The sequence below is a fragment of the Mchenga conophoros genome, linkage group LG6 (genome assembly GCF_057382185.1).
Source record: "Mchenga conophoros isolate Kocher_MC1m ecotype Shallow Benthic linkage group LG6, M_conophoros_male_GT1.1, whole genome shotgun sequence".
Taxonomy (NCBI): domain Eukaryota; kingdom Metazoa; phylum Chordata; class Actinopteri; order Cichliformes; family Cichlidae; genus Mchenga; species Mchenga conophoros.
In genome coordinates this window covers 40588000-40609058 of record NC_140531.1, presented here as the reverse complement: position 1 = coordinate 40609058, position 21059 = coordinate 40588000, and the positions used below count along the sequence as shown (strand labels likewise).

General features: G+C 42.9%; 1 protein-coding gene across 3 annotated transcripts in view; it reads left to right on the top strand.

The window, feature by feature from the left end:
* LOC146573325 (ras and Rab interactor 2-like) overlaps nt 1-20491 on the top strand; it is a 38909-nt gene extending 18418 nt beyond the window's left edge. For 2 of the 3 annotated variants that reach the window (XM_085278102.1, XM_085278103.1), the window contains 10 exons: nt 37-226; nt 308-425; nt 4773-4845; nt 5438-5529; nt 9652-11028; nt 14996-15078; nt 15176-15401; nt 16033-16164; nt 18725-18888; nt 19148-20491. In XM_085278102.1, coding sequence (XP_085134228.1) covers nt 37-226; nt 308-425; nt 4773-4845; nt 5438-5529; nt 9652-11028; nt 14996-15078; nt 15176-15401; nt 16033-16164; nt 18725-18888; nt 19148-19474 — 2782 coding nt within the window. In that variant the 3' untranslated portion in view covers nt 19475-20491. Of the gene's footprint in view, nt 1-36; nt 227-307; nt 426-4772; nt 4846-5437; nt 5530-9651; nt 11029-14995; nt 15079-15175; nt 15402-16032; nt 16165-18724; nt 18927-19147 lie in introns of all 3 variants that reach the window. The other variant, XM_085278104.1, reaches the window with a different exon arrangement.
* Nucleotides 20492-21059: the final 568 nt, after the last annotated feature.

The following is a 21059-nucleotide window of genomic DNA, read 5'->3' as shown; positions in this document are numbered from 1 at the left end:
GTGGCAAAAGTGTTTAAGTCTTTCTCTCTGTGGCAGGCTGGAGAGCGGTGTGTACCTGCAGGCTCGCCACTGCGGTGGGCTGGTGGGTGAAAGGGATTCTGGGTACGACTCCTTGCGGAGGAGGATGAGCGTGTGGGACCGGCTGACTCAAACCCACCCGGCGTGGCTGCTGCTGGGGGTCAGCGAAGAGGAGGCCAATCGCATACTGCTCAAACAGCCGCCAGGGGTGAGGAGGTCGCGTCCTGGGATGCAGATGTTAATATGTCTCCTTTGAATGTCTTTCCAAACATTTAATTTCGCGGTGCAGGTGTTTTTGGTGAGGAAGTCTGTCGCTCTGCAAAGAAAGGTCCTCTCCGTGCGTCTGCAGGAGGATCAGGAATCGGGAACTCCCATCAGCCACTTCCCTGTCAGAGAGAGTCAGTACAGTAAGTGACATGTTTGACTACCTTTAACTAAAAAGTACTTTTCGCTAGACGTCAGAGTCATTAGTTGCATTCTCTTAAAGCACTTTTCAAAAAGCTGTGATGGCAGAGATGAGTCAGACGGCTAAAACGAGGCTTTCAGTTTCCTTTGGTCCTTAGAATACATCTCGTTCGACCACAGCCGCCTCTGCAGTCACGCTGTCCTCTGGGTCAAAGACTTAAATACACCATTTCCTGTCCACCTCTGCAAATGATGCCCAGAAATAAACCAACACCGAAACAAGAATCAGATTATGACTGAGGCGGTTTGCCACATGTGTATGTTACATTGTGTACTATTGTAGTTTTGTTTTCTTTTTAAATGTAACTGATCAAGAAAATTGCCGGAACGACATTATTACACCATCGTTTTTGCCTTTAGTGAAGCAGTGAAGACGGATGGGAAAGTGAGGAGCAAGATGCACAGAAATGGCCCGCGGGTCGGGCTCGACCCAGGCCGCTCGCCCACTGCTCACTAAAGTGGCGCCCAGCAGGGAGAGACGGCTCAAACAATCAGGAGTAAATATTTTTGAGAATTCTTGACAAAATTGGCAGTTGTCCCGTCCCTGCCCCAAAGAGGCTTTCAACAAAGCTAGACACTTGGAAGACTCAGGAGCCAATCATATCGTTGCATAAAGCTGGACGACTGTTTTAAACCTTATTTTGGGTGAAAGCAGGTTTTGTTTCTTTGTTTTGATTACTTTTTTTTTTTTAATTGGACTTGTCTGGTGAGCAGAGATGGGCAGTAACACGTTACTGTAATCCGATTACTTTTTTCAAGTAACGAGTAAAGTAAGGGATTACTATTGCAAAAAAGGTAATTAGATTACCGTTACTTTCCCGTAGGAACGCTGCGTTACTGCGTTACTAAAACCTTGGGGTTTTTTTTTTTTGCGAAAGTGTCTCATGACAGTGACGTAAGCGAGTGCGCCGTTTGTGACAACAGCTGTGTGCAGATCAACAGTGGATCATATATCGATTGTGGGAGAGAGTATGAGCGTGCAGCGTTTAAAGCGTGGAAGTACTGACCTTACTTTGAGTTTGATTCCATAAAAAGTGACAAAAACATTAGTGTCCGCTGTGCGTGGGAAGAAAACTTCTTTTTACAGCGAAAAAAACCCCTAAACTTCCGAACAAGCACCGAGTAGCTACGACGTAATGGGAAACTCACAGAGAAACTCGCGGATTCTTCCACTGACCGCAGCACACCTGCACCAGGGTAAACCTCCGCCTACCCTGCTCCTGCTTTACAGGTGAAAATAGAGCAACAGGACCGCTGAGTCTTTGACTTTATTTATTTTCTGCTGTGTTTTACTTGCATCTATTTGAAAGATAAACACACAAAAAAAAAAATTTATGTGCTGGAATGTGCAGAAAATAGGTTTAAATGTTAAACTAATTTCTTCCAGTCAGAGAATGTTGCATATAATTAAATATTTGCTTGATGCATAAAGTTAAAAGATTAAAACTAATAAAACAAGTTTTAAAAAGAGACTTTTCCATCTGATTACATTTTGTATGATGGATTATGTAGAAAAAGTAGAATTGGGCTGAAAGATCTATCGTTTTATTACCTATTCAGGTTGTAAATCGTGTTTTTAACAAGTAACTAAGTAATTAATTACTTTTGAAAATAAGTAATCAGTAAAGTAACGGGATTACTTTTTGGGGGGAAGTAATCAGTAATTAGTTACTGAATACTTTTTTCAAGTAACTTGACCAACACGGATGGTAAGTCAGGCCAGTTTTATGTCCCACTGACCAATGAAATGAAAGCTGTGACTCTCTCTTTAGTTTGGGGCTTAAAAATAACCTCCTGCATTCATGCCAACTTCCCAAGTTACAAGACTTGCTTGTACGAGGATTTTAAAACCTATAGTTAGAATTTGGTCATCCGGATAAATCAAAGAATAAACAAAGAGCCAAAGCCATTAAATGTTGCACGAGAACATAAGACGCTTGAAGTTAAAAGAAAACTTCCCTGCAGTGTCCAGTTTAAGGCAGTTCAGTCAGAAGCAGAAGAGCTGTGCAGCTGATTCCAGGCAGGAGCTGTAAACCCACACAGGATACACAGAATAAACCAAAAACTATAACTTCCTGTGATTTTTGGTGAACGCAGCTCAGGAAGTGAGATGGGAGCAGACTAGGAAATAAGCAGAGCATCCAGTTAAGATAATGAAGCCGAAATGTTGTTACATTAAAAACAAATCCAACATTTTCTATTGTATTTTTACTATTTTAACACATTTCCTCTGACGGTGCTTCAGCTTAGATCTCCAAACTCATCATGACCTCATCTTGTTTTTGCTCGTAGACAGTGTCCAAACTACAACTGCTGAAAGAGCCAGCCCTATAAGGCTTGACTGGTGATACTGGAAATGTGGGTTTTACAAACAAATGACAGCTGAAATGAACCTTTCGTCTAGATTTAACTTTTGTCCTGAGGGTTTGCCATGTGAAAAGACATAACATACACAGGCTTCTGTTTAAGTAAGAGCAATTATAGTACTTATCTTCAGCAAACACGCACAGCAGCCATGATTTTCGTCACCTTTGTGCTTGTGCAGCATACCTGCGCTGACCTCTTTCATCTAAAGCTCTTTGCAGTTGTGCCTGCTTGTTGTGGTTCTTCCTTATGCTTTGTGGAAGCTTTATTGAACTGTTAAACAGTCATTTTTAATTGTAACATTAACGTCTGAGATATTAAAGTAAATCAGTTGCATGTATGGTAAGCATTAGTTATTGAGCTGCAACACTGCCAAGAAGTGACGACATACCAGCTGTGGATTTTCCCTGCTGAAATGACAGCACAGATGGGATTGTGCCTTAGGCCTGCTTTTTCTTCTAGCTGCTCTATAGTTGGCGTGCCTCGTCAAGCTAGCCCTGTACACAGTGTTTGAAGTGAACTTAAAAGCTTTTAATTATGTATATATATAAATACAACTTTAGAAAAGTTTCCTTTGTGAAACTCTGCCTGTGCACATAATGAGAAGAGTAACTTCTGTCTTTGTATGTGACTGTATGGAAACTAAAAGCTCAAAGCCACTTCCCTAAATGTGTATCAGAGAGCCAAGAAGTCTCAAATGAGGTGAAAATCACCTAAGAGAGATTTGAACTCTTAGGTCTATGACATCCATTCAACAGTTGTTGAGGATATCTCAACTTGAAACCTGGAACGATCCACTGTCCCAGATTTTGTCAGTTTATGTAGATGTTGAGTTGTTTCGTGGTCTAATTTCAGATACTAGAGATCTAAATACTAGAAATAAAAAATAATAAATGAGAAAATGATCAAACTCATCAGAACTCATGATCTGAGGTAGTCATCGTGACATCACCTGCTGTTTTATAGTCTCATTCTTGACGCCTCGAGCTTCTTGGCCACGGCCACCTTAACGTTGTGTAGCCAGACATGATGCAGATCTCACTGTGAGACAGAAGTGTGCTCACAGCAGGTGTACCTTTGAACTCGGTCACCTTAATTTACAGCATGAATATCATATTGTATTCAATAAAACTTGAAACTCAGGAAAGACTGTTGATCTGTATCCTTTTATGAACAAATGTAGCCTGCTAACATCATAAATGTGTCCCATCTGCCCTGCACTCATGATGAAGGTTTCACAAAGAGACGTCACAAAGCAGTGGCTGATGTAATCTATTTTTTATGTACATCTATGACGAAAACGTTGCACCAAAAACCGAACGCACCAGCTTTCTAAGTACGCCAAGACCAGTCAGTTATTGGCACGTCCACTTTTATTATTTCTCACCACAGATTCATGCAAGAGTCTCTTTGCCTTCAGCAATCAGAACACAAGATGACATGTTTATATCCTCATATTTGTTATGCGGCGTGAGGACAGTGAGGGAACTCGACACCCTGACCTGGTGTTATAACTGCCAGTTCAAAAGAGGGAAAATACCCAGAGGAGATAAGAGAACTTGTAAAACTTGTTGCGCTTCTGGATTATTGACCTGTTCTTCCAGAAGCGACGGAGAAGTGGGCATGTGCAGTTTGTACCTGGAGTCAGTGAAGAGGAGAAACCCTGGGTAACTGACGAAGGTCGTCTGAAAATGTTGCAGTCACATCGTTTTAATTTATCCTTTGAGAACCTTTTTTTTCTTTGAGCTGAATTGTTGGGCTCGTTTATTTAATTCTTCTGACACAAGTACCATCTCATCAGTATAAACAAGCCTGAAAAAATGCTGATTAGGCGAGAAATCCCTCGGTGAACTCTTGCACTGCATGTCATTAACTTCCTGTGTGTGAAATCTGATGAGATCTTTGTAAATTTCATCTGCCTACAGCCTTTTCTCTCGATGGATCTGGGATCAGCTTTGCAGACCTGTTCCGGCTCGTGGCCTTTTACTGTATCAGCAGGTAAATACCCCACCTAAGGCAGCTTCTTTGTTTGGTTTTCTTTGCTGTTGCTTTGTGATGATTCAAGCATGGATGAGGATAATGTCGAGTAAGCAGTCCGCTCTCAGCGCTCACGGCTTTCGCTTCTTGTTTTATATCGTGCCAGCTGGGGCAACGCAGACAGACACAGGAAATAGTTGAGCTGAAAGAAATGGCAGACACAACAAAGCAGAGAATTAAATGGACACAAAATTGTCTTTAGATATCGTCTTCAGCTGCGTGTTCGCTTTATAAAGTCTGAGCACGGGGTGTGTGTGTATCTGTAGCGCTGTATTAAAGTGGCGTTAATGTAGTGCAGTGGAAAACCAAGGGTGTGTTATGAAGGCACTTATCTGTATGACCGTGTTTGGGTCGTGTTTTGCCAACCAGACTTGAGGCGTCATCACTTTTGTTCCAGGATTTTATGTCAAACGAGGACGATGGATAAACATAAATCTGTCACACATGCACGTTTCTTTCACGACTGACCTTTAATTCGACAGCTACTTCAGCTCCTATGTTTATCCCTTCTTCTGCTTTCTTAACACATTTTAATTTGTTTTTGTCTCTTTAGAGATATCCTGCCATTCACACTCAAACTCCCAGAGGCCATAGCTTCAGCCAAGACCCAGAAAGAGCTGGAGGAGGTGGCTCAGCTTGGAGCAGGTAGCCTTGCTGCTTTGTAAACTCACACCCTGAATGAACATGTTGGATTTCTCACAAGTATATCTCCAAGTTGTCTGCACTTAATTCATGGTAAATTCTACCTGGTATGTCTTGATAATGTGGTTATTGCACCTCCACCATAAATAGCATAAGGATGTAGCTATCGTGACATCAGCTGCTGATTATTGAAGTTCTATTATGAAGCCTCGAAATGAGCCTTTAAGTCTATAATGTGGATGATAAGATAAGATAAACCTTTATTAGTCCCACATGTGGGAAATGTTTTGGTCACAGCAGAAAGTAAGTTAAGAACAGTAAAAATTAAGAAAAATGAAAAAACAAACAAAACAATAGAATAGAATACGATATGACAGAATAACATACTATACCAAACAGAATAAAAAACTGCTAAACTGGGAAATTGCAGTTGGTACTATTGCACATCAGGGAGATGGGGCGAAAGTTATCGTTGTGTATTGGATGTGTGTCTGTCTGCACATGTGTGGTCATCTGCAGAGACCATGTTGTGGAGTTTCACAGCAGAAGGGAGGAAAGACCTGTGAAATCTGTCCGTCTCACACCGCAGGTGCTGCAGCCGGACACTGAAGGAGCAGCTCGGTGCTGTCATAATCTTCTTTTCTGAAACTTAAAATGATCAAAATTTACAAATGGGACCTAATGTTTTTTTCAATATGACCTCAAATGAGTGACTGAACCCATAAAGTCTTTTCCATTGACTTTACATGTAAACCTGACGCTCTGGCCACGTCTATCGTGTTCAGTGTGAACACACCGTTAGAGAAAGTGTTTAAAGAGTATCACAGCACCATGCGGGAATTCACCGAGCTCCTGAGAGCGACCCTTTCTGTCGGTGCTTGATTTTCATACAGCTGTGTTTGGATAGATGAGTGAAAACCTTTAGCAATGAAGTGTTTTTAAGGACTTTTTTCAAGTCAACCCATTAGATGGGATTACCTTGTCTTTTGTGCATTGGCTTCACTTTTCACACCCAGTTTGATATTGTCTTTAGGACCTAAGGCTCATGCTAATTTAGTATTTTCTATCCCTTATATTAAAAGTGCTAGGCAAACTGATAAATAGTTGTTTTTTTTTTATTCTAATTGTTATGATTTCTTCTTTCTTGCTTGGCTAATCAGTTTCCTTCAGCTTTGTCCTGACAGGAAGAAACTATTGCTCGAGTGCTCAAACAGAGTAGAAATCACTGCATAGGTACTTTAACATAGGTACATAGTGTCTTTAGTGCTATTATTTTCACTTAATGTAAACTAGAGGAGTAAGTAAGTAAAGGCTGCTTTTCAATCTTAGTGCGTTGAACTCAGACTGTTCATTTGGTTTCCAAATCTTTTTAATTTGCTTTCCAGTTTGAGTTTTTGCTCGATGTATCTACTGGAAATTGTAATATTACCTGGTTACTGATCTGTAAAGTGCAGGCAGGCAAACAAAGCAAAGATAAAAAGGTCAGTGTTCGTGCTGCAGGTGCTCTGTTTGTTTTCCCTCACACTGACTATCCTGGTCGGGTTTCATAGCAGATTTGCTCACATCGCTCCGAGTTACTCTAAGCTCAGCTCCTGTGAAACTGCGGGTGAGTCAGCAGAAGCCTACGACATAACTCACCCCTGATGAGGGAGAGAAGGGAGTGGCGAGTGGAAAGCTACAGACGGCCAACTGCTGTCTGAGCACACACATGCCATTGCACTGCATTCAGACCTGTATAAAAACACAAAAGGCTTGCAAGCATGTGTGCTAACATAATATCATCATTACCAAGATGAAACGCTATCATTGTTTTTTCACAGTCTTCTATGAATGGATGTGGGTGGAAGCGTGCAGAGTTACTTTGTGATGAAGCACAGTGGCCGAAACATCCTTTAAGTATTAGCCAGTTTCTTTAATGCCGGATTTGCAAGATTATCCTGTCATTGAGGGAAACTCCCCTTCGTCATTGGACTGCTTCTATTTAAAGACAAACAGCAGACCGTTGTGGACTCTGGCCACGCACATGTAAGGGAAAAAACAAAGAAACAAAACTTATCTTGCGCCTCCCGTGAATCAGTTAGTTTATCTCTCATGAGGCTGAACTCTTATCCTCCCTATCGGCATGACTTTTGTTAGCAGTGCTGTGAGTTTGGTCATCTCAGCTTAGACATTAACTTTCCATTTAGAATGCAAAATACTACAGATTATTGCTGCTCATTGCAAAGTGAGATACCACTCTAACAAATGCATGTTAGCATTGCTGACATCATCATTAAAACCGCAGACAGACACAAGGGTCACTTTTTAAAACCTACCTAAAAATTGTTGCAGACCAAGTGGGGACTTATGGGTTTGGAAAATTATGCAAATGTGGCAACTTAAATGAACCTGTATCCACTTATTAAGGCACGCAAACATTGTTTAAGCAAGTAAATCCCCATACACATGTTAAATCTTGCATGTCTGGCTTCACAGCAGAAATCACCATGTTTACAGCGTGCTGCAAAAACAGTTTTGGTCTTTATGGTTAGTTTTTCCCTTTGTAATAACTTAATCTGACAAATATTATGCTGTGAGGCAAGACCATCCAAAGTGTTTGTGCTACAGTTTGGTTAGTGAAATCAGTAGCTGTTAGAAATTCATGTTGTATTAGTTTGTTGCATAGCGCACATTAGCATTGTGCATTGTAGGTAGATCGTTTATGTAGCTGATAATTTAACACCCTCTCACCTGAACATGGTATTTACTACTCTAAAAAAACATGGCAGCAGCATGGGTTACATCACTGTCACTTCATCCATCATTTATATACAGTCTATGGGCAGACGAAAGACTCTAAAGACTTCCTGCATGGATATTTCACAATAAAAACCTTAAGGAATCTCTGGTGGAAGATTCCTCGCTTTCCTGATATTGTTTTAGTTTGCAGCACATGCAGGAAGTGATGAGGTTATTATTGTCAGTAACTTCTGCATTGAATTAATGAATTTATTTATATATAAAAAAAAAACAACCTGTGGTTTTAATGTGGTGAGCTTCACTCAGTATAAACAAATGTCTTGTTTGTAGTATTTAAGCTAAGTGAAAGTGTGTTTGAGGCACTTTAAAGTGCACGTCTTTACTTGGATAAAGGGGAACTGCGCTCAGCCCACTCTGCGGTCAGTCAGTTTTACGTGTGGTGTTTATTCAGGTTGGGTTGCTTGCTGTTGGGTTGCTCTGCAGACACACACCACAGTGTCAGGTGCTCGTTGCTCACATGGACCAGCAAGAATCCCACAGGCAGCTTTCAGTCCCCAGACACCAAAGGATTACAGGACATATGAAACTGACCTAGCAGCTGGAGCTGCTTCTTCATTTCCCCCGAGTTTGTTTCCATTTTTAAGTGGCAACAACTGTGTAGATGTATGCTGAGTGTGGATTATTTGTTGTCTGTTCTCTTAAAGGGTGGTTAAATCTTTATGCTGTAGCCGTGCGTTTATGATGGGATTCCACAGATGCTTTATTTTGTAGTTGTTCTCGCAGCAGCTGTGTTAGAATGAGGTCTGTCTTGCCAAGCAGCTGAAAACAATGGGATGATTCAGTGGAGTGAGAGAGCATTTCCTCCACTCCCCTTTCATGTTTATGCACTGTCAGTGTAAGAAAGAAACAGAAGAAGAAAGTTGTTCAAATGAGATTCACAGACTTTAAATTTAACACTAGATATTAGGAAGAAAGAAGATTGATACTGAATCGACTCAGAGCTACAAGGAAATGCAGAGCAGGAAGAAAGGGGTGGAGGGACTGTGCGCTATGTGGAGTTTTTAGTGCCCTCCCACTGTGTGATTAGCATGTGTGGCTCCCTCTCTCTGGGTGTGTGTCGGCATCCAGTGAGTCAGAGCAGAGAGGCACGGGCTGAGTATGGAACACTTCTAGACGACAAACGAGCAGGAAAGACGGACAAAACTTTGAAAACTTAAAGGGAGCCAACAAAGTTAGTGGTGAGAACCTGCTGAAAACTCTGCTGCTGCGTTAATTTGAACACAGCAGCTGCTCTGAGGATTTATTCTCTGTGGGAGTTTTGACTTGTCTCAGGAGACGCTGGTCAATGTTTGCCTCTGACGGTTTCTTTACGTCTGTGTGTTACAGGTTTCTGGGACTCTGCCCTGTGCAGTCAGCGGCACACCTCCCCCCGTCCCTGTCGCCCTCTGAGCCGGACCCTCAGTCCCCAGCGGACCAACAGGAACAGCGAGGTCGAGGGGTCACAGCAGAGACACACCAGGGCTCACTGTGACAGCGCACCGGCAACCTTACAATCCCATGCACCTCCACCTAACTTTCACCTAGAGAGAAGACATTCCAGCGGTCCTCTGTGCTTTGTTAACCCGCTCTTTCTCCAAACCCATCCGCACCGCCGTAGCAGCTCTGAGGAGGAGCCGCCCTCAAAGGCTGTCGAGTCCACCCTGGAGAATGCAGAGGAATCAAAGCCTTTAACTGGCAGCCAAAGCAGTGATCCACACGTGGACAAAATCAAACCCAACAGCAAATCGCGGCCCCCTCGCCCCCCACCGCCGCGCTCGATGCCACGCCGGCGTCCTGCCCCACCTCCACCTGGACCTCCAGCAGCTACTGCCAGACCGAAGAGCATGCCAGAGGCTGTAATTACAAGGCAGCACCAATCCTCAAATAAGCGCCCAGCACCCACTCGACCTTCGATGGGCATCAAGCACAGCGGATCATCCAAAAGTGGCAGCTCACCAATCCCCGTGACTTCAAACCCACCGCCTCCGAGGCCAAAGAAGCCGGATTTGGAGTCTCACCGCTGCCACATTGCCCTGGATGATGAGACCATCGCCAAGGCCCTGTCTCGTGCCAAACTGCCATCCTGCCAGCCTCAATCTGCCACCCCTGCGGATCTGGAGAGTCCGTCCGGTCCTAATGAGAGGGGACACCAGCGACTCAGCGACATGAGCATGTCTACTTCTTCCTCCGACTCACTGGAATACTCCCAGTCTCCTGGATTCTCCCTGGGCCTGACCCCTACCCCATCATTACACCTAAATCACCAAGACCCGGTGGAGGACAGCAGTGAGGACGATGACGATGGGGAAGAAGAGGAGGAGGACTACGGAGTTGGAATGGAGACAGACTTAGAAATGCGCCTCCGTCCATCCTTCAGAGCCCGGAGCCGAAAGGTCGGCGTGAATATAAGCGGTAGTTCCTTCATCCTTCCCAGGGCCTTGAAGGGGCGCTTCAGTAAGGTCAGCGGCATGCTCAGCTCCCTCATGACCCCGGAGAGGCGGACGGTGAAAAGGATCGCTGAGCTGTCCAGGGACAAAAGCTCGTACTTTGGTTCCCTGGTTCAGGACTACATCGGCTTCGTTCAGGAGAATCGAAGCTGTCACACATCAGGGATGGATTTTCTGCAGACTCTCAGGCAGTTTATGACACAGATGAAGGCTTACCTGCGCCAGAGCTCTGAGCTCGACCCTCCTATTGAGTCCCTCATACCCGAGGACCAGATTGGTAAGTGTTTAAAGTGAAATGTGACTTGGAGATTTGTAGTATGAGCTCATCCTGACTTTGTAAAACATCTTTGTGTGGGTGCAGGTGTGGGCGTGTGTCATGTTTTTGTTATATATCTGACAGCTTTCAGATCTCTACATGTTCACATTCCAGATATGTTGGGCCATTAGTGATTCAGAGGGTTTCAAAATCACTACATTCATCGACAGTGCTGAAGCCTTGCATTGTGTCGTTGAACTTTCCATATTAGCATGCCTCATTAGCCGTGTTGAATTACAGACATGCCAGCGTGCTGTGCCCTAGTGAGTTATTCCTGGCCTGTGTTTGTCGGCATAATCTCACACTGTAGTTGAGTTTGACTTTGAAGGGCAGGTGTTGCTTTTAAGTGTATATTTAACTTGGTGGGGCTGTTATTAAATGTCAGGACTCAAGGCTACAGAACTGTGTCAAAAAGTACCTTCGTATGCCTTCATTTCATTCATTATTATCATTATACTGCTGCTCGTGTTAGGATCCATCAGGTCCTGCTGGATATGTTTTTTAAAGTGTTGCTTTCTCAGTGATGTCAGAACATTTGAAAAAATAGTTTGCACATATGGAAAACTCTCTGAAAGGGACGCTTCATTCTGATCAGATTATTGTGCACTTGCTTTGCAGAATATGTGAGCATGTCTTTGCACACATCTCACATCCCCTTGTTCATTGTAAACAATAACAGCAAAGCCTTGTTCAGGGACAGAGAAATGATCCTTTCTGATTGTCCTAACAGACCGCACATAAACAATCTCGCGCTCACAAAGGTTCGCTTTGGAGAGGAGAACTAATGTAAACATGTTTAATAAGCAGGCAGACTTTGATTCAATAGTTTGCAAAATGGAAATCTACTTTACTAGTCATTGGCCCAAATGTGGCCCACATCTTCAGTTTCCTGTGAGCCACGTTTGGCCTTGAGTGACGCTGATGTATCAGGATGAGTCTGGCTGCCTAAACTTAGCCCCACATCCACCTTACATGAGCCAAATGAGGTGTGTTGTGGGTTTTGGCCAAGTCTAACACCCATAATACTTGCTGTAACCCAGCTCAGGACGTCTGAGCCACATCCAGCCTGCTGGAACATTTGTGAGCACCAGAACTGAAACATAAATGAGTATAAAGTGGCTCAGATTAAGCCCTCGTTTGTCAGCTGTCAGAATAAAAAGTCTGAGCTGAGAGCCGACAGTCCGCCTGATGTCATGTTACACTCACACATAACTGTGAAAAAGGAGAAGTGGAGCTAAGGTGACCCTTCGAGCCTCTCGGGCGTGTTTACAGAAATACTGGGGAGTGCAGTTATGTTGCAGCAGAACAAAATGTTCTGTTGTGTTTATAATGAAAAGGAAAGCTTGAAGTGCAAAATTTGGAGTGACTTTAGAGAGTGCAACACTTGAAGTATTGTGAGTGGGAGAAGCAGAATGGTTAGCTTATAGGGAGGCTTTTGACTGGCAGCACACACCCCAATTCATAAGTAAACAGAGAATGTGAATGACGAAGAAAGGCGGGGTGTAAATCAGTAAATGAGATATTTATTATGCGCTTCTGGTGTTCCGTCAGATGTAGGAGTACGTGTTTGCCTCCCGATTTAATTGCTTTTGAGATAAAACCTAACAACAAATCAGAAAGTCAGAAAATGTAACGGTCGATCCTGAGGAGGCTCCGATCACGTCCTTGTGTGCACGTGAGGATCTAACAGAGTCGTCCAAGGCTTCCTTTTTATGGCTCTAGATTTATATCTGTAAGCATTTTGCAATAAAGGACTCGCCAAGCCCTTGTCTCAGGTGAGCCACAGCACTTGGCTCTCGTACAGAGTGAGCGGGATAATTGGGAGGTAGTCATCCTGTACTTCTGTGGCTCACAAAGAAAGCAAAACAGAATACCAATTCTTCATAAGAACAGGATTCCTGTGCGTGCATGCACTGTACTTTGTTCTGCGTAAATCATTGCATAAGTCTGGCATAAACAGCGCCCGGAGGCTGGGGTTGCCTGTGCTGCATGAATACTCGCTGTCAGTGAACAATAACACGCGATTGTGTGAAATGCAGCATGCTGGGCATAGTTGAGGAAATGGTTTGTGGGTCAGAGGTACAGACGGAGCCGTTGTATTTACACTCACGTACAATCTGCTTCCAGGTTGGTATATGACCGGAATGCTTAAAGCTCACACTCGAGGTCAGTCACTCTTTAACCTTATCAGAGCCATAAACATGCAATCTATCTGACACAACCTGATTTCAAGTGTTTGAATGTCAAACTCTAAAGTTTAGTTTATTTACTCATTTTGCGGCTTCAGCTTTGAAAGGCATGCGTTGATCCTTCTTCCAATTATTTACCTTTTTCTGCTTTTTAGTGTTAAGATAGCAAATGTTTCCCATTAGCCCACATGTTCATATAATCTGTTCTTACACATAAAAAGAGCCAAAAAACACTATACTGTAGCAAATAAAGAGATTATTCAACCAGCTTGAGCTTTTTTGTTATGTCCACTAATCAAAGTAAATCATGCTGCTGTGATTAGTGGAGATAATCACGCTTAAATCTGATTTGTTCTCCTGCTGCCGCTTAGGAGGCAACTTTGTGAGAGGAGCCTTGGCATTAGGGAGACATATCGGCGATAGCTTGACGTCCTCGTAAATGATTTCATCACAGGATGGATGGTAAAGGGCATCATGTGCCTGAGGGCCTTCTGTGCTGCCAGACATTGTGCATCCTTATACTCAAATTACTTCCTGTTCATTGTCTTAAACGGCCTTCTGGCAGCATGATGGCGCGGTGGTTTGCGCTGTTGCCAAACCATCCCTGTGTTTTCCCCGTGTCTCCGTGGCTTCTCCTCTCACAGTCCCAAAGACATGCATGAAGTGGGGGGAGGTCAGTCTACTTGGTCTCTGATTTCGATTTGTTTTGCTGATGAGAGCAAACAGACTGGAATTCAAAAGTGTCTCCTAACCATAAAGTGGTTATGTGAGCCCCACAGAGATGCAGCTGGTAATATCTGAGGTAGGAGTATGTACTGTTTATAAGACTGGGGAAACCTGCAGTCAGCTGAGACTGAAGAAGTCAGTTGGATGAGTGACGAAACGTTTCTCCCACAAACTGCTACGTCCAGATGAACAGAATCAACTTTTGGTGAAGTAGGAGGGTGTTGTTGTTATTTTCTAATAAAGAAAACAACTGAAGAATAGAAACATCTGAAGCGTTGAGCTGACTGAGGTGAATTTCTTGGTATGGTCTCCGTTTTGACATGCAAATAACATGTAGTAGAAATGATTTTAAAAATGCAGATATTTTATTTTCCATGTGATTTCTTGAAATGCATTTATAGTGCACTGGGTCAAATTGCCATATTTCCAAAAAATACATTAAAAAAGAAATAATAAAAAGAAAAAGAAAGAAATACATTCAGGTACGACCAATTTTGGCAAATAAAGAAAACAAAAAGTCGGTTTGCCGACTGAATGCTCATGTTGAGCTTATTGTCAGTGATCTCTCACATGTCATCTGGGTTTAATTACTGATTAAAAGCATTAAGTCTTTAAAGATGACGCACTCTGATATTAGGGTGGATAATTTAAGCCTGATAACTTAATCTTAGCCTGACTTTAAGCCATATGTGAGGACGGAGTCCAGGACTGTGCAGCGTTAAATGTGAGAAAAGTCTGTGCAAGTTTCAGGGTTGATGAACATGACTTCAGCGTGCTGACTGCCATAAGCATGTGACGATGGTTTCGGGTTAACCAGTAAATCACCTCATTCGTTCCCAGGAACTGCAGTGTACATAAGAGTTACAGCAAATGTACACTTTCAGTTTTATTTAACTTGTCATTGCACAACACACAGTGACACACTTTATTATTTGATTACTCAAAGAAATGATCGTTACATTACGTCTGGTGCTTAACCGGTTGTCTGTGTGTGGGTGTGTCCTCTTCCACAGACCAGGTGCTGGAGAAGGCCATGCACAAATGTGTCTTAAAACCTCTGAACAGCGTCATCGAGACGGCTTTGCATGACTTCCAGGTGAAGATCTTAGAAAAGTGTCTTCATAAATGAGGAGATAAGCAATGCTAAAGATGAAGCCCTGATATCAGTGATGCATTGTCTCTGTTCGCTGCAGGTGAGCAGTGGAGCTTTGCAGCAGCTGAGGGAGAACTTGGCGCTGGCTAAGACCAAAAAGCCCCAGGAGCTCGGGGTGGATGGTGCCGTGCCCCCTGACGCCGTGGCTATTGAGAAAATCCGGCAGAAGTTCCTGAACATGAGGAAGATGTATTCCCCCGAGAAGAAGGTGTCACTGCTGCTGCGAGTGTGTAAGCTCATTTACACCATCATGCAGGATAACTCAGGTATGGAAAAGTCCGTTTGTTCCCAGTTTGTCAGTTTCCTCTGATTGTTTACAGCTGTGATTTTTTTCCTTTTCCTTCCTCTGCCTGACCTGTGCGACTACCATCAAGGTTATTGTAGTTAACTGAAATGAAACCAAAAACTAAAATTAGATATAAAAAACATTGTTTTATTCTAAAATAAAAATGAAAAACCAGACTCTTGGAAAAAATTCAAACTAACAGAAATGATTTTGTAGTTTTAGAATGTATTCATTTGTGATAGTAGTTATCACAACTTGGCTGATGAGGCTTTGATGGGCGTGTTTGTTGAGAGTCTGGATGTCTAGACTGTGAGTCAACTGCTTCCAAAAGGAGTTTTCAAAAAGTAACACCTGTTCTGATTTTCCTAAATCACACCTCTTGACATACGCCCTCCATACAATTCCAATTAAAAATGACTAAACCTAACGTCAAAATTAATAAAAACGAAACTAAAATGAAACATTTTAACATTTTCAAATGAAAGCAGAACTGAGAACGATCTAACGAACTCCGGAAACGAACTGAAAACGATATAAAAGTGAAAAATAATTTGAAAATACAAACCTGCCACACCTACATCCCCCTCTGCTCTCCATCTGTTTCCTTCCAGGGAGGATGTACGGTGCCGATGACTTCCTGCCCATGCTCACTTATGTGGTGGCTCAGTGCAACATGCCACAGCTGGACACGGAGATCCAGTACATGATGGAGCTGCTGGATCCATCCCTGCTTCAAGGAGAGGGTAGGTCCTGTCGGTTACACAGGACATACACATTACAGCAGCACTTGTGCATCGGTTACAGACACAGTTACCATCTGAGAAATGTTCGCTCAACATTCGCAGAATTCTTTTCATGGTTTAGAAAAATAACTTCACGATATCTAATCATGATTCAGTTTAGCTGCATGTGAAAATAGTTAGAACAACAGTATGCCTTATACTTTAAAAGATCAATGTCTACAATACATTTAGGTACCAAACTAGTTTGCTAGGAAAAGATCATTGGGTCATAACAGAGCCTTTCCTACTGACGTGTAACATTGTTAAAGCAGGACTTTAAATAAAGCAGAGAGAGACTCTGAGGTCTGCTCACTGAAAACATCACCTCGTCTTAAAGTTTAGATGCTTCATTCTCCAGGTTGGGCGCACCAGTGTGCTGTGAGGCTAAAGAGGTCCACCCTGTTTTGTAACCTGGTCAGAGGAAGGTCTTGCCATTTTGACTGTGTGAGAACAGGAAGCTTCCAGTTTAATGGATGTACATACCCAAGATTATAGGTGGAAGTCACGTAGTGGAAGTTCAGACTGTGAGAGGAGTGGTTTCCTGCCACAGTCCGGTTGACAGTATTAGGATGTTGTATCAGGACTGATTGTGGAAAGGAATATTTTTCCTTAATCTGCCGCTGCTGCATGTAGCGATGAACCTGCCGAGTTTTATCTCCAAACTCTTTCCTTTAATAACTGTGCAGCTTTTACAGCATCTTATTACTCATTGTTATGGTTTTACAGCTTTGATGTTTTGATTCAGTATCGCTGCTCTTATCAGTTTTATTACCAGCAGCAACAAACTTGGAGCTGTTTTCTTTTGAAAAAACATCCTACAGAAATACTGCTCATGAATAATTTAGTAGGTAATAAGTCAGAGAAACGGCAACGAGGAAGGGTCAGACTCCATATTAGCTGTCAGATCACTCAGGTTTTTTGTGGTGGGTGAAACGTTTTATGAGCAATGTTAATGACAGTAGATGACGAGCTCTCAGCTGTAAGATGTTACTCATTGTTTGTCTAAATAATGAATAATTGCCTGTATATGTGAGTGTGTGGCTGTCGGGGCCATGTGTACTTTTAGCTTGGTGACATCTATGTCATGTCAGAGTAAACGAAACCACAGAGAATAAACCAGGCGTGTATCACTACACCATCACATGTCTTTCATTCACGCCGGGAGCGTTCAGGAGTGGAGTTCAGTCTGCTCAGGGTCTCCAAGCCTTTGCCGGGTCGCCTGTTTAATTTAAACAAAAATCCGCCTGGTGGCACTTTTAGTGACGCTTTCTTGATGAATGTTTAGGAGGCTTCTGAAAGATGCTGCAGTGCGTCTGGTAGAATAAACATAAAAACACTCCCACATTCAGCTGGTAACAGCTGTACTGTACAACCATGACGCTAAGCTGAGAAACTAAAGAATTTAAAGATTCACTGAAATATTTTCCTCTCCATCACTGGCCCGGAGCGATGTTTTAAAAGCTGGTAAATTATAGAGCAATACACCTTCTGCTAACAATGAGTCATTAACCCTTCGGACCCGTGACCGGCTGAAAGAGAAACAAATGAGTTATGTTTTATAACTAAAACCATGTCACAGTGTGTTGTGTAACACTAGTGTTAGTTACTGTTCGCGGGAGTGAAAGAGTCGTGAATATCTACACGTTGCTGCTGGTTGGAAATGATGTGGGACACGTGGGCAGAGGTTTAATCATCACCAAAATCATCACTACTTGATGAGTTAGTTACAGATGTTTTGTTTTTAATGACTTTAATTTATTTTAATTGGTTCTTTTAGCTGTACAGCACTCTGCTCACCTGTTGTCTTTAAAATGCGCTTATGGAGAAATTGACTTGGCCTGCTGTGCTGCCCCCTAGTGGCCAGAAATCTACAGAAGTAGTTCCTTTTAAAGTTTGATTTTAAAAAAAACAAATGTGAGGTTTTCCTTATTTTAGCATTAATGTCTTTATTATGAAGCTTGGTATTTAGTGGAAACTAAAGACACAAAGTTCACTCGCAGGATGATGATAAATAGTAAAATAAATAAAGACTGAACTGCAAAGTGTCCCAACAGTTTCTGTCTAAAGTCATTTAACATATTTGTTTCTTCTTTTGAAAGCTTTGTCTTGCCTTCAGTAGAAGGTGTACGGTATCACTGAGGTCTTTTACAGTGATTCTCAGCTCCAGTTTTTATTGAAGGTTCTTTGCGAAAACTTGATAAATGCTTGCATAGGAAGGAAAAGTCCTCACAGCAAGGAAATTCCAGTCAGTGTTTTGATTTTTAATGGGCTGGAACCACTTCAAAAGGAAAAAATAAGAAGGTTTAATGTACCAAGAGTGAAATATTTTCCCATCAGCGCCAAGCTGTCTGGCACGTAAACTGAAAATGTTTAATAATCGGCTGTGTAGGTAAATATCTTTGACCCTTAAGCACCAAATCTGATTCATTTCTGCCAGAAAGGCGCAACTGTCTTCATTTTTCTTAATTATTTTTTAACTTCGGTTGGTTTCATTTCTTTTTGTATTTAATTTTTACCCCAGGCGGTTACTACCTGACCAGCGCCTACGGAGCCATGTCCCTCATCAAAAACTTCCAAGAGGAGCAGGCGGCCCGAGTGCTGAGCTCCGAGGCCAGGAACACGCTGCAACAGTGGCACCGCCGGCGGACCGCCCAGCGTTCAGTACCGTGTGTGGACGACTTTCAGGTATCACCTGACCTGAGCCGACCTTGACCATCCAGGCAGTGAGTCAAACTTGTACCAGTAAGAGTAAATCCAGCTTTGGACAGAGGCATGGAAGGTGCTGTGTCTCAACTGTACTAACATCACAGCATGTTGCTCCTGATAACATTACTGCATGTAAAATCTTTGCCACTGCATGTGGGTTTCCTGCCTGCTCACCTCCTCAGAAATGCCCCTTTCGTTCATTTTACAGTTTTCTAAAATTGAACTCTTTTCTCTCTAGAACTATCTCCGAGTCGCGCTGCAAGAGCCGGGGGTGGGCTGCACGGCCAAAACGCTGGTCGTCCACCCGTACACCACCACAGAAGAGGTCTGCTCGCTGTGCGCCCAGAAGTTCAGGCTCTCCGACCCTGAGAACTACGCTCTGTTTCTGGTCAACGAGGAAACCAGCCAGCAGCTCACCCCAGACACTCACCCTCAGCGAATCAAAGCCGAGCTCCACAGCCGGCCGCGCGCTCAGGTCTTCCACTTCGTCTACAGGAGGGTGCACAACCTGAACCTCTGCGTCCCCGGCGTCGTGCAAAATGGAAACTGTCCTCAGGTTGAATAGCAGAGGGAGACAAGCTCCGCCTCTGGTGCTTGTTGATGTTTTGTGGAGAGGGTTGAAGTTGCACGTTGGCAAGTTGATGCAGATATGAAATAAGGGTGTCTTTGATTAGCAAATGATTTTTTTTAATTAGGTTGAACTCTGGAAAAAGACAAAGAAGGGGAAATTCAGCAGCCTGTATCTGCTTTGGTTATAAAGGAGTTTAGCATGTGTTACGTGGGTGGAAATGAAATGTTTGGCCATGATGGACACGTATACCATCCTCAAATAAATGACTAACTTTTGCCTTAACTACTGCTCCCTCGGTGCCTTTAAAAGGAATTGATTATACTGTTTGCCACTGACAGCATTCAACCCAGATTAAAACTCCACTCTAAACATTAATTTAAAAAGAGAAATGAGCTTTTGTAAAGTGTATGATTGTTCCGTTTTTATTGTTCTGCAGTTGCTGGACAACTGCAGTTGGTATTTGTGTGTAGAAATATTTTTATATCCAAATATTTTTTATCCCTTAAGTGACAAAGATTTGTATTCTGAATTACTGTTTCTGTACTGGACTCAATACTGGACTTTATTTATGCCAGATATTTCTCCAAAGTCGACTTAACATACAATAGAAACAGTGCTGATTTATTAAAAAAAAAAAGCTGAATATGTAAATTTATAAAATACACTTTAAACGAGGCCACTTGATGACTCCTGTATTTATGTATGTTTTTCTGAAAAGTCACAATTCAGTAGCACGGCAACAGGAAGAGAACAATGGATGATTTTGCTGCATTTATGAGACAAAATCACACACCTGCAAAATGCACCATTAGTCACCTCCTGAGGGTTTAAACATGAGTATCAGCCTGCAGCGGTGAGCAGCTTTATTTTCTACACTCAACGTGTCTGAGATGAGTTACACAAAGCCTCACATATTGGACAGCTGAAGTAAAACATGGTGCATTATGCCAAACCATTTCAAAAACCATTAATTTGGTAAATTTCTCAAACTCAGAAAACACGAGTCTGTGTGTATACGTGTGTGTGTGTGTGTGTGTATATAAAAAAAAATAAAAAAAACACCCAGCGCGCCCCTGCGGGCGGTTTATCCTTCAAGCTCGGGTCCTCTACCAGAGGCCTGGGAGCTTGAGGGTCCTGCGCAGTATCTTAGCTGTTCCCAGGACTGCGCTCTTCTGGACAGAGATCTCCGATGTTATTCCCGGGATCTGCTGGAGCCACTCGCCTAGCTTGGGAGTCACCGCACCTAGTGCTCCGATTACCACGGGGACCACCGTTACCTTCACCCTCCACATCCTCTCGAGCTCTTCTCTGAGCCCTTGGTATTTCTCCAGCTTCTCGTGTTCCTTCTTCCTGATATTGCTGTCATTCGGAACCGCTACATCGATCACTACGGCCGTCTTCTTCTGTTTGTCTACCACCACTATGTCCGGTTGGTTAGCCACCACCATTTTGTCCGTCTGTATCTGGAAGTCCCACAGGATCTTAGCTCGGTCATTCTCCACCACCCTTGGGGGCATCTCCCATTTTGACCTCGGGACTTCCAGGTTATACTCGGCACAGATGTTCCTGTACACTATGC